The 13,333-nt window shown below is 40.5% G+C and overlaps 1 protein-coding gene across 1 annotated transcript in view; it reads left to right on the top strand.

The window, feature by feature from the left end:
• The window catches only part of Lancl3 (LanC like family member 3), a 105,558-nt gene that overhangs the window by 71,913 nt on the left and 20,312 nt on the right, over positions 1-13,333 (top strand). The window contains exons 2-3 of the mRNA XM_052742810.1: positions 7,813-7,936; positions 11,545-11,742. Coding sequence (XP_052598770.1) covers positions 7,813-7,936; positions 11,545-11,742 — 322 coding nt within the window. The remainder of the gene's footprint in view (positions 1-7,812; positions 7,937-11,544; positions 11,743-13,333) is intronic.

Here is a 13,333-nt window from a genome sequence, read left to right as displayed (position 1 = left end):
TCACCAGAGTAGGTCAGTTCGGGCTGTCTCTCGACCATTGCCAGCAGTCTGTTGTGTGGGTATCTTTGTGGATTTCTGTGGGCCTCTCTAGCACTTTGCTTCTTCCTGTTCTCAAGGTTGGATAAAGCACAGGGACAAATAGCCAAATGAATGGAAACACATGAACTATGAACCAATGGCTGAGGGGTCCACACTGGATCAGGCCCTCCGAATGGGTGAGACAGTTGATTGGCTTGATCTGTTTGGGAGGCATCCAGGCAGTGGGACCAGATCTTGTGCTCATTGCATGAGTTGGCTGTTTGAAACCTGAGGCCTATGCAGGATTGTTTGGCTCGGCCTGGGAGGAGGGGACTAGACCTACCTGGACTGAGTCTACCAGGTTGACCTCAGTCTGTGGGGAAGGCTTTGCCCTGGAGGAGATGGGAATGGGGGGGGGGGGCATTGGGGGGAAGGTGAGGGGGACGGGAGGGGGGAGAACAAGGGAATCCGTGACCGATATGTAGAACTGAATTGTATTGCAAAATAAATTAAAATAAATTCAAAAAAAAAAAAAAAACCCAAAAAAAAAAAAAAAAAAAAAAAAAAAAAAAAAAAAAAAACCTCTGCAACATTTTAAATTGACATTATTTAGATTGGTAATTTTAAATTGTTTAAACTTAAACGATTTTAAAAGTTTAAAATGGAAAATAGAATACTATTCTACTTGGTCCTGATACCTCCTGGAAACTCAGAATTGTCTTGTTCTCTGTCAGTAAACATGCCATGCATTGGTATCTCTGTTACTGGTACCATACCTTGAGACAAGAGACCCATCTTTGAAGCTGCCATGTTCCTGAGTACCAGTAGGGAGGGAGTACACATCCTAACTACTTGTAATAACCCTGTTTTGTTGGGTGAAAGGAGGCCATAGCATCCTTTCTAAGGGTTGACACAAAATGGTGTAGGTAGGAACCTAGCATAGGGGCATACACCTTTAATTCCAGCACTCCAGAGGGAGAGGTAGGCAGAGCTCTATGAGTTCGAGACCACCCTGGTCTACATAGTGAGTTTGTGCCAGCCAAGACTACATAGACTGTGTCTCAAAACCAAAAATATGTAAGTAGGAAATGAAGAATTCCATGGTGACTTTTCTGTTTCCTGGCCTTAAAGTTTAAGACAAAGTTCTTGCTGTCTCTCTATAATAAAATCAAAACTTCCCAATTTGATTGATTTACCAAGTGGACTATGAAAGGAGCTTTCTAGAGAGTTGCTAAAAGAAGTCTAAAACACTGTCTTTAATACTTGATTACAAAAATGTGTCAATTTCCCTTTGTTGGTACAGAAACCAAGGATATGGTAGTTACAGTTTCAGGGGCCCGGTTCTGGGGGCTGGAGAGATGGCTCAGCAGTGAAGAGCACTGGCTGCTCTTCCAGAGGACCAGGCTTTGATTCCTAGCACCTACATGGCAGCTCACCACTGTCTGTAGCTCCAGCCCTGGGGGGTCCCATCCCTATCCTGGCCTCCTTGGGCACTGCATGTATGTGGTGCATCATAGACAGGTATTCAGGCACAACCTCATCACATAACAAGAAATAAAATCTTATAAAAAGTGGAAAGCCCAACTTGTGTAGTTTAAACATACAGTATCATCAGGGCTTCATGTACTATCAGGGGCTTTTAGGAATTCACAGATAATATCTTGAGCAGCCTGTGCTTCCCAAGCCTTAGTGTGAGTTCATGCCACCTGGTGATCTGGTCCAAATTCAATTTCTGATTCTGGGGATTTTGGACCAGAGCCTGGGAATCTGTATTTCTAAAAATTCTTAGATGATGGCCAGACTTCTGGTCCATGGATCACACTATGAGGAGCTGATGCATCTGGGATCTCAGAGTTGTTAAAATTTATTTAAAAGTTTTTTTTTCCATTTTACGTATCAACCACAGTTCCCCCTCCCTCCTCTCCTCCTGCTCACCCTCTACCTTCCCCCCTACCCAGCCCCCCATCTACTCCTCAGAGAGGGTAAGGCCTCCCATGAGGAGTCAACAAAGTCTGGCATATCAAGTTGAAACAGGACCAAGCCCCTCCCCCTTGTATCAAGGTTGAGTAAGGCATCCCGCCATAGGGAATGGGCTCCAAAAAGGCAGCTCATGCACTAGCGATAGATCCTGCTCCCACTGCTAGGCCCCATAAACTGCCCAAGCCACATAACTGTCACCCACATTCAGAGGGCCTAGTTCTGTCCAATGTGGGTTCCCAAGCTGTCATCCCAGAGTCAGTGAGCTCCAACTAGCTCAGGTCAGCTGTCTCTGTGGGTTTCCCCATCATGATCTTGACCCTTTTGCTCATATAATCCCTCCTCTCTCTCTTCCACTGGACTCCGGGAGCTCCACCCAGTGCTTAGCTGTGGATCTCTGCATCTGCTTCCATCAGTTACTGGATGAAGGTTCTATGATGACAATTAGGGTATTCATCGATCTGATTACAGGGGAAGGCCAGTTCAGGCACCCTCTCCACTATTGCTTGGAGTCTCAGCTGGGGTCATCCTTGTGGATTCCTGGGAACTTCCCTGCCACCAAGTTTCTCCCTAACCCCACAATGGCTCCCTCTATCAAGATATCTCTTTCCTTGCTCTCTCTCTCTCTCTCTCTCTCTCTCTCTCTCTCTCTCTCTCTCTCTCTCTCTCTCTCTGTCCCTTCCCCAACTCTACCATCCTGTTACCTCATCTCTTGCCACCTCCCTTTACTTCCTCCCCCTCCCCCTTGACACTTCCAATTTACTCTGGAGATCTGATCTATTTCCCGTTCTTAGGGGGCCCCATGTATGTCTCTCTTAGGGTCTCCCTTGTTATCTAGCTTCTCTGGGGTTGTGGACTGTAGCCTGGTTATCTTTTGCTTTACTTCTAATATCCACTTATGAGTGAGTACATACCATGTTTGTCTTTCTGGGTCTGGGTTACCTCACTCAGGATGGTTTTTTCTATTTCCATCCATTTGCCTGCAAATTTCATGATGTCATTGTTTTTTTACAGCTAAGTAATACTCCATTGTGTAAATGTACTACATTTTCTTTATCCATTCTTTCTTTGAGGGGCATCTAGGTTGTTTCCAGTTTCTGCTATTATGAATAATGCTGCTATGAACATAGTTGAGCAAATGTCCTTGTGGTGTGAATGGGCATCCTTTGGGTATATGCTCAATAGTGGTATTGCTGGATTATGAGGTAGCTTGATTCCCAGTTTTCTGAGAAACCACCACACTGATTTCCAAATTGGCTGCACAAGTTTGCACTCCCACCAGCAATGGAGGAGTGTTCCTCTTATTCCACATCCTGTCCAGCATAGGCTGTCATCAGTGTTTTTGATCTTAGCTATTCTGACAGGTGTAAGATGGAATCTCAGAGCTGTTTTGATTTGCATTTCCCCGATGGCTAAGGATGTTGGGCAATTCTTTAAGTGTCTTTCAGCCATTTGAGATTGTTCTGTTGAGAATTCTCTGTTTAGCTCTGTAGCCCATTTTTTAATTGGATTGTTCAGTATTTTGATGTCTAGTTTCTTGAGTTCTTTATATATTCTGGATATCAGTCCTCAGGCAGATGTGGGGTTGGTGAAGATCTTTTCCCATTCTGTAAGCTGTCGTTTTGTCTTATTGACCGTGTCCTTTGCCCTACAAAAGCTTCTCAGTTTCAGAAGGTCCCATTTATTAATTGTTGCTCTCAGCACGCAAGGACTGAAGTCTCTGCTGTGTGCCTTAGAGTCAGGCATCATTATTAGTTTTGTCTAGGAAGATTTAGACTTGTCGGTAGCAAAATTGCTATGTTTATGTGGAGGATAGAGATGTGAATAGAGAAAGCGTTAGCTTTATATCCATGCTGTTCCAGTTAGGGTTGCTGAGGGGAGGAGAGGCAACAAGCCTGAAGCTCTCTAAGATAACTCAAGTTGGGAGGACAGGAGAGAGAGTGCTGTGTAACAACTTGGCAGGAAGCCCTAAAGGGTATTTCTGTTCACTGTCATGAATTAAGAGCTATTGGACCCGCTCCCTTTCTCTAAGTTCCTTCCCATATAATTGTTTCTGCTGCTGTATCACCCCAGCCTCCTTTCACTCTCTGTTTGGGGTGGCTTATACAGTCTTCTCCCCCATAGCTCCCACATGTTTCCACTAAGTCTCAGCTGTGCTTGGGTCCATCTCTACCACCTGACCTGCTGTCAACATCAACTGTGATTGCCGACAGCTTCATTTCTTCTAGAATATGCATTTCAAATTGTTGAGAAGAGGAATTTAATAGCATAGGATGCCTTAGCACACCAGTAGACCTAGGATTTCACTGCTACTATCTGAAAATTCAATTACTGCTGATGGGGGAAGGGCCAATGGTATTTGATGCCCAGACAAAGAAATACAGCTAGCAAGGATTTCTCTTTCATAGGGGCTGTGTGCCAGGACAGAGTCTGTGGTGTGGGGCAAGCATCTTGCAGCCTACTCCATGTTATTCATTTCCTTAATGAAGGTCATTTCTGCACGGATGTGGTTCAGTCATAGCCTTCAGGCAGGACCAAGAAACATATCATTTGTTTATTGCTCTTTCATGTCTTCATACTCAGAGGCCAGCCTAATAAGAATATGTTACAGGGTCAGTGGAGGGAATCGGTTAACTAATGAAACTGTTTAAAGCAAACCACCACAGACCTGCTTCTGCATTTTTGAGATATCTTTATTTTAATTCAGCATAGGCAAAGGAGGTTAACAGAAAACCCTAATTAATCCAAAGTGTCAACACAGCCTTTAAGCCTTCAGTGTTAAGAATACAGGAGAAGGCAGCAGGCTCCTGTGTAGCTTCCTGTCACTTTCCACACTGGAAATGCTGCTTTCTCATTCCAGGATGTCTGAGTGTACCCTGGGGGCATCTCCTCAGAGGGAGTGCACAAGCTCAATCACCTTCCTGAGTGCTTGAAACAGGAAGTGAAGGGATGTTTGAGAAAGCAGACACACAGGGAACAAAACCCAGCCCTTACCCCTAAGACTCAACCCCCACACCCCCACATCGGCACACTTTTGTTCTGTGCTGTTTGTTGGGGGGAGGGGAGGGGAGAGAGGGGCACATTCTTTCTCAATATTCCTTCCCACACACAGGCTTTTAGAGAGAACTATTTTCAGTTTTTATTTGCTGATCAATAAACTCAAGGGTAGGTCTTGTCTGTTCCCAGAGATAAAGAACTGCACGCATAACTACTCTCTATCCAGCTGAACAAGCACCGCTGTTCTCTTTGTTTTTCATGGTGTTTCTGTGAGATAAGAAGAAACCGCCCAGATATGATGCGTGACCAGGCAAGGTTTTGAGAGAATATTTTATAAATTCATTCCCTATCTTGAACAGTGGGATGAAAAGAATGGGGGAGGGCACCACACACAGGACAAGCTGATTTTTTTTTTTCTGGCTTCAAAACAAACAGGAGACTAAGAATACATGTTCAACCAAAGAAAGATTCAGACAGTTTTCAGTTCTGAATATGAAAAGCAAACAGGAAAATTGTAGTAATTTAGTAATTCAGTGGCCATTTTCTACCACAAAAATTGTCTGTCACGTGGACTCAGAATCAATACAGGACAGATAAGACCTGTGGATAGCCAAGGAACAAGATATTCCTAGGAAAATAGAAGGTGGATGGAACCGGCATAGAATCATATTAGGTCCAAACCCTCCAAGGATCTTGGCAAGTTTCTGATAGAGAACCAGGATGGAGGAGCTGATTTGAGATTAATGATGTAAGACTTTAAACAATAAGATTCGGTATAAAATCAGTTGCTCTTACTAAAGAAAAGAGAGTGTTTTCATATGGCAGATGAATTTGGGGAGCTACAACTTACTTAAGTTGAGTTGGAAAATCATTTAGGAGAAATATGCTGTGAGGCTAAGGAAAGACCCACGTCTGGGTGGATGTGACAGTGACGATACATAGGAAGATGAGGTTTTCATGGGTAGGAAGAAAAGAGAGATAAACTCAAGAGACAAAGATACGTGGCTAGTAAAAGGATAATTGAAACTGAAAGCCATGATGTCATTGTCTCTGGGCAAGTGGAACTGAGGATAGAGTAAAACCTTAGGGAAGCTGAGCAGCACTTCATCGTCCCTGTTTCTTTCCATCTCTAGGTTCATGAATCCAACAGACTACTGTCCATCTCTCATCTCCATCAACAGATAGTAAATTCCCTATAGGGCAAGATATGTTTCATGCTTTCAAGAATCTCCCCATGATGTCTAGTGGGGGCCTTACTAGAATAGTAACTCAATAAATGTTAATTGGTAAATTAAGGAATAGACAGTTTGAAATGGGGTATCAGTATATAGATCAGGCAAACCAAGAACTTGAGATTCTCCTGACTCAGCCTCCCAAGTGCTTGGATTACAGGATGTGTGCTATACTCACAACAGTTTCCTCTTTAAGTAATTATTTTCCTAAGTGAGTCCTAGATTTGAGGAACCCAGAAACTGGATTGTACTTTGTTTTTACTAATATTAGGTAAAAGAGAGGGAAGTTATGACTTAGATCATTAGTGTTTTATTTTAAAAATAAGTGGTCAGTCTAATGACAGATATAGATAAATGATATGTATGTGTCTTTAGGAGAGAGACCAAAATTCAGTGAGCTTTTTCTTGATCTCTTGATCCTTGATCATTCAGTCAGGCTAGACTGTAGATGACTTTTTCCCGGTCAACCTAACAAGTACTTTTCTATTAAAATTTGCCTTTGGGGAAGCTTGGTGTCCTCAGAGCAAGTGCCATGCCTGCCATGTTCACAGTCTTAGTGCCAGCACCCACAACAAGCTTGCGTGGAATGGAGTACATGCTTAAGAAATGATAGTGAAAAGAAGAGGAGGAAGGAAGGAATCACGGATGGGCTAAAGGAAGGAGGGCTCTGACTTTTTATACTTTATCTAGAACTTACTCATCTCTCACCAAAGTCCCCTTTCCCCTCAACCTCCGTTTTTGTGTTTAGGCACCAGAGATTCAAAATGATGAAATGTCAGAGCCTTTGCTCTTAAGGGACTGATAGTCTAGTGAGATACAGAACTAAGACGGCAAGAGGGTAAGTGTTTCATCATAACAGGAAGTCTGGTGATAGAGGAAACAAACCAAAGGAAGCATCCAGTTGGCCCCTGAGGGGAGACAGGTCACAGAGCATAGTGCAAACCAGAAGAGAATATTAACCGACTCCCTCGTGCTTTGGAGGCTTGAACACATTCTACTCTCCCTTTATAATCCGAAAACTGATTATGCACAGACTGACAAAAACGTGAGAGGCCATAAGCCCTTGCACCTCAGCCTTTCTCGAGTCAGAGTCGTTTTGGTGTTTAAGTGGTTTTTGGCTTGGCACAACTGGACTTGGCTTTCATTCTGGGAATGCGAGTGACTGCTTGTTGTAGAGCCTCAAACTAAAGGCCTGATGTCTGGGCCAGACCTACAGCATATACTGTGTTAGGAATAGTAGCTTTGGTAAGTTTTAGTTCTTTGTTAAGCGCGATCCATTAGCATCACCATTTGTTCCTTCCTGAGCAAATTCTTGTTCTTGTGACAAGGATTAATGATAGAACATGTAGATGGTGGTCTTTGCATTTTATAACAACCTGTCAGAGCAAAAGTATCTATTTTAAATGTTCTGAAGAGGATAGATAAACTTGAATCAGAAGAAAGAGAACCGTGGCAAAACATGAGGGAAGTTTCGTTGGCTAAATTTTTACATATAGGATAGCCTTTTAAAGCCCTGTGATTTAATGTCCAAGGGGACAGAGATAGAAGTCCTGCTTTGACTTTGACTTTTTGATCTTTCTTTATTCAGGTACTGACCCCAGCACAAATTAAATCAATATGCCAGGCAATTCTGGACTCTGGGAAGCAGTACGCTCTGAAGAAGAGAAAACCATTCCCCCTGATGTATTCTTACTATGGAACTGAATATTTGGGTGAGTGGCACATGCCTATAGGCTGGAGAGTCTCTAATGGTAACATTGAGTAAACAACAAATGCTTTCAGTTTTGCTATTGACCAGTGATTCTCAACCTGTTGGTCATGACCCCTTTGAGTGAGGGTCTACTGACCCTTTCACAGTGTGTCAGATAAACTGCATATCAAATATTTATAACATGATACATAACAGTAGCAAAATTACAGTTATAATGTAGCAATGAAAATAATGTTATGGTTGGGGGTCACCACAACATAAGGAACTGTATTAAAGGGTTAAAGCATTAGGAAGGTTGAGAACCACTGCTCTTAAACGATCATTATTCATGAACAAGAGATATTTTAAAGCATTTAAGAACAAAAATTGAGATATAATTTATTATCTTTTCAAAGTGTGAATGACAGTAATATAAGCATTTTAACATTTATGTTCACAAAAGACTAAAACTTTTATTATCACCCATTTATTTATTTGAGATAGAAGTCTCAATACATTGCCTAGGTTGCCCTTGAACTACTGGACTCAAACGAATATCCTGCATCAGCTTCCTGAGAAACTGGGACTGTGGACATATGTCATCATACATGACTTAATTTTTGAGATATGATGAACAATTGTCACATTGATTTTAAGTAATGTTTTTTAATAGGGGAATAAGATCAATTCTGTAAGTTTTTTTTTTTTTTTTTTTTTTTTTTTTTTTTTTTTTTGGTTTTTCGAGACAGGGTTTCTCTGTGTAGCTTTGCGCCTTTCCTGGAACTCACTCTGTAGACCAGGCTGGCCTCGAACTCACAGAGATCCACCTGGCTCTGCCTCCCGAGTGCTGGGATTAAAGGCGTGCGCCACCACCGCCCGGCTCAATTCTGTAAGTTTTTAAGTGTTAGCAGATTACTAACAGGCAACTGAATTACAGTGTCAAATTTTGAGCTCTGTTTCATGTAAAAAAAAGTGAGTTTCCCCCAGTTTGAGTCCTTACACTCCTGAGCAAATTTGTAAGGTCCTTTGAAAACCACACTTAAACTGAGTCTCTTTCCTCTAGATTCTGTCTACTGTAGGTTTCCACGCACAAAGTGACCTCTTACCTTTAAACTATTAGTTATGCTCCTTTTACCCGGAATATTTTACTTCCCACAAGCCCTTCATCTACTTGTAATACCCAGACTTCAAAACTCGGTGCAAATCTTATGAGATATACTGAGACACGTTCTATGTCTTAGGGAAAAAGGTAGTTGAAGCCTATCTTGAGAATCATTAACATGTTTCAGGTATTTTCCCCTGGAGCGAATAGGGTGACATCATGGCATCATGCCCACACTGTTAATGGAGTCCTCACTGTAGCTTATTATAATTCGTGACTCACTTGTTCAACTGCCCTGTCAGGTTTGGTGCACATTCAGGATGGGGATTCATCCATTTAGCTTTGTGATCCTTGGCCCTTTGCCACGGAGGCTGCATTTAATGAGGGTACCCGAATGAATGGATGAATGGCTAATGAGCAACGTTAGTGAGAGTTTTCTCCAAGAAATTTTGCATTCTTTTCTAAGTCTTTGTAGGATCAGACGTCGAAACAGGATTTGAGTATAAAAATCTATTTGAAATGTGATCCTAGAAAGCATCGCTAGGGAAATAATGAGCAGTTCTGGATATCAGCGGCTCTGTGTTAGACTTTTGAGTCGCTTTGTCAAAATGCCTGATGTCACAACTGAAGGGAAGAACGACAGTTTTTGGCTCATGGTTTCAGAAGGTTTGTTCTGTTGTCACTTGAATGGATTCATTCTGGGCACATAATAGGGATGAGCATGGTAGCAGAAGCATATAGTCGAGTTTACTCATCTCGTGGTAGAGAAAAATCAGAGAGAGGGAGGGGCCTGAAGACCCTCAAAGATATACACCAAGCAACCTACTTCTTGATTGGCCCCCACACTAACATTTCCACCATCTCCCAAAGTAGCACCGCTCACTGGAGAACAAGCATTTCCTCTATATTCTGATGGCAAATATTTCATATTCAAACTGGAATAGGCTCAGTCACACTGGAGACTCTTAGAGGTCATAATGGGACACGCCTCAGAATTGTCTTACCCAAAGAATGAGGAAATTCAGGCCTTTATCTATTCATTTCCTGCTTTATTGGTTGGCTGCTCCAGGGGTGTTAATTTTGCCTTATCCCCATATGTTGAGCATATTCCTGTGGCCAGAGAAAAACTCAGGCAAAATAAGAACTATTTAGGTCAGAAGTTTGGAGAGCATAGGTGTACTGAGTGGAAAGTTTGTCAGGGTGCTATCCGTGTCTTCTATAGTTCTTTTATTAATAGTTTTTTTTTAAGAGAAATTGACATTCTGGCCATTGATGTACATATTATAAACCAAATTTCTGGTAAATATGTAAATACTTTACTGAAAACACAAGCTTCCTTGTAATAATTATTATCAATATATAATATGCAATATGTCTTAATATAAGACTAAATAGTATGCATCATATATATAGTCTAAGTTGTATATGTTATATAATATATAAATATTTACACAAATATTGTTTATTTGTGTAAATAATGAAGCACTAATAAAAGAATTGGCCTAAAGGATTATAAGGCTGCAAAATCCAGACTTCAAAAGGTCAATGTTGTAAGTTTCAGGCTGAGTCCAAGTCTATAGGGAAAAGACAAATTTCTAAGCTGGAGAATTATTTCTTAGCGTTTTTGTTCCAATCAGGCCTTGAAGAGTGGATGAGGACTGCCTACCATTGACAAGGGCAATATTCTTTAATTCAAGTACTTATAGATTCAACTTTTATTGTTTCCACAAGACTCAAAAAGAAGTACTTAGAAATAATAGTCAACAAAATCTCTGGACAACATCTTGCCCAATTAAGTTGCCACATAGACTCACTCATCATACTCCTGCTACACAGCTATAAGAGTACTTCACTTATGTTCTAATAGTTTTTCAAATATGGCTCACTTTCTGAACTGAATGGGGAGGTCTCTTCAAGAATATGGGCAAACTCATATTCATCTTTGTATCTCCATGGCGAGATAATGTCCAAAACACAGGTATTCATTGTGAAGATTTAAATGAATTGGTGCCAAGAGAAAGGATTTTTTTCTGTTTTGTTTACTCTTCTATCCTTAGCACCTAAAGCATCTGGTGCATGGTAGATGCTTAATACTTAGATTTTGAATGGATTGATGGATTATTAAGATATCTAGACAAATTTGTTTTCAAGTACTTTGGGAACATTTTCATAAAATCAAAATTTCTATGAAGAGCTTAACAGTTTTATTTAGGGTTTATGGTCCATATGGTTTCAGTCGTAAATACAAATCTGCTGTATGACATGAAGGAAACAGAGAACAACGTGCAAATGGATGAGTATAACTATGTTCCAATAAAACTTTATTTACAAAAGTAGTGAGCCAGATTTGGGCTGCAAGCTGTACTTTGCTGGTGGTTTAGTTTTTTTTTAGCAACTCAATTGTTATAATAGTGTATGTGCTTTCAAGTAATATTTTAATGTAAAACAAATCTCATTATTTTCTTTTCACCAGATTAAACTACCTCCCCTCTCTTGGTGGATAAATGATGCTTGCTTTGTCCACACAGGGGCAGCTCATGGCCTGTCATCCATTCTCCAGATGCTTCTTTCTTACCACGAACATCTCAAGCCTTCAGATCGGGAGCTGGTGTGGCAGAGTGTGGACTTCCTCATGGAACAGGAACAGAATTGCAACTGGCCTCCTGAGCTCGGAGAGACCATCGAGAGAGAGAACGAACTGGTCCACTGGTGCCACGGTGCTCCAGGTCTCCCACATACTGTTGTCTGAAAACAGGGCCTTTCACCTAGCTTACACAAAGGGAGTTCATTTTTTTCTGAGATTTGAGGGTATTTCTCAACCTAGGTCATAGCTATGAAATTTTTGAAAACTAAAAAATATGTTGATCTTTAAAGGACTTCTGAAAACTGTTCCATAGGTTTAAAAAATAGATCTCTCGATCCATAGTGGTAAACAAGCACTCCTTCAAAATGTAATGTGGATCACATATGTAGTCCAAACTTTCAGGGTATCTGAGTGGTAGAGTGAGTGATTAATATCCTCAGAGTTCTGGGTTTGATTCCCAGAATATATGCACAAAAAGAATCAGTAGCCCCATATTCAAAAGCAAAACGAAATGGGTAGAATTTATTTTAATAATGTATAACTCCAATATTATTATTTCAGTAGGTTCCTGATTTAAAAATGATTGAAAATGGCTGGGCTAGGGACAAAAAGCACTGCTGGTAGAGGACTTGCCTGGAACCCAGGGGACCTGGGTTCACTCCAGAGCACTAAAAAATGATAGTATACAGTCTTTAAAATATTAGAATCTTTACAATTCAGTGTGGATTTTACACTTACATAACATTCTAATCAAATGCTACATTTCAAAATCTTGTTAGCTACATTGGAAGGTACACATACTCAGTCTGATCATTTATTTGGTGGCCCCTGGCCTAGTAACAGCTTCTTGTAAATTTCTATACATCCCAGTGAATCACGATGTGTATTGATCCTTATGAAACTTGTGTTAATCTTTAAGTTTGAGACACATGGTTTTGGAATTCTTTTTCAATTGAGTATTTCCAGTAATAACTAATGAAATGTCTAGAGAAATGAGAATCCATCCCCAATTCTGAATTCTGAAAGTGAGCCTTGAAACTAGACAGACTTCATTACCTACCTCTCCCTATCCCACCTTTTTCAAATCCCATTACACTACTAACTAGTCTTTTGGAGAAGGAATAATTGAAAAGAAGTTAAATTCAAACAAATAAATTCAGTTCATTGGCAAAGAGAGTGAAATATCAAATAACACAGTTATTAATTTTGTTCTGTGACAATTGCATGTGTATATAATGCTTTATAATTACTTTTACCTTCTAAATTTTTTGATTATGGAGGAGTATGGTTTGCAGGGCTATGCTTCAAACAGAAGAGCACAGCTTTAGATTGCATTTGATTTAGCTTTGTCTTGTTACCTGATTTTTATTGCCTCCCCTTTTCCCTTTAATTAATGTTCTTTAATCAAACTAGACTTCTCTTTTTTCCTTGATACAGTTTGAGGTGATGAATAATATGTCACTGTCCATTGTCATATTTTCTCTGCCTGCCGCATTTAACTATGGAAGGAATGGCAAACTGTGTATTTAAAAATGTACCAGGACATAGTACATTATGTTCAAGCTAACTGATGCCAGGGATAATTTGTGCCCATTACTTCTTGCTTTGACCTTTTTATGGGAAAAAAAAAACCACATCAGTTATTTACCATTCTGGAAATTAAGTTTCTTGTTATGCTCAATATTTCTATTTCTCCTTCCTCTTAATCATTCTCAGTGATGGTCTCTGGATAT

Source organism: Peromyscus californicus, unplaced genomic scaffold (assembly GCF_007827085.1).
Source record: "Peromyscus californicus insignis strain IS unplaced genomic scaffold, ASM782708v3 Scaffold_10__1_contigs__length_136768540, whole genome shotgun sequence".
NCBI lineage: Eukaryota > Metazoa > Chordata > Mammalia > Rodentia > Cricetidae > Peromyscus > Peromyscus californicus.
Note: the sequence above shows the minus strand (reverse complement) of the source record. Positions and strands in the feature narration are given on the sequence as shown.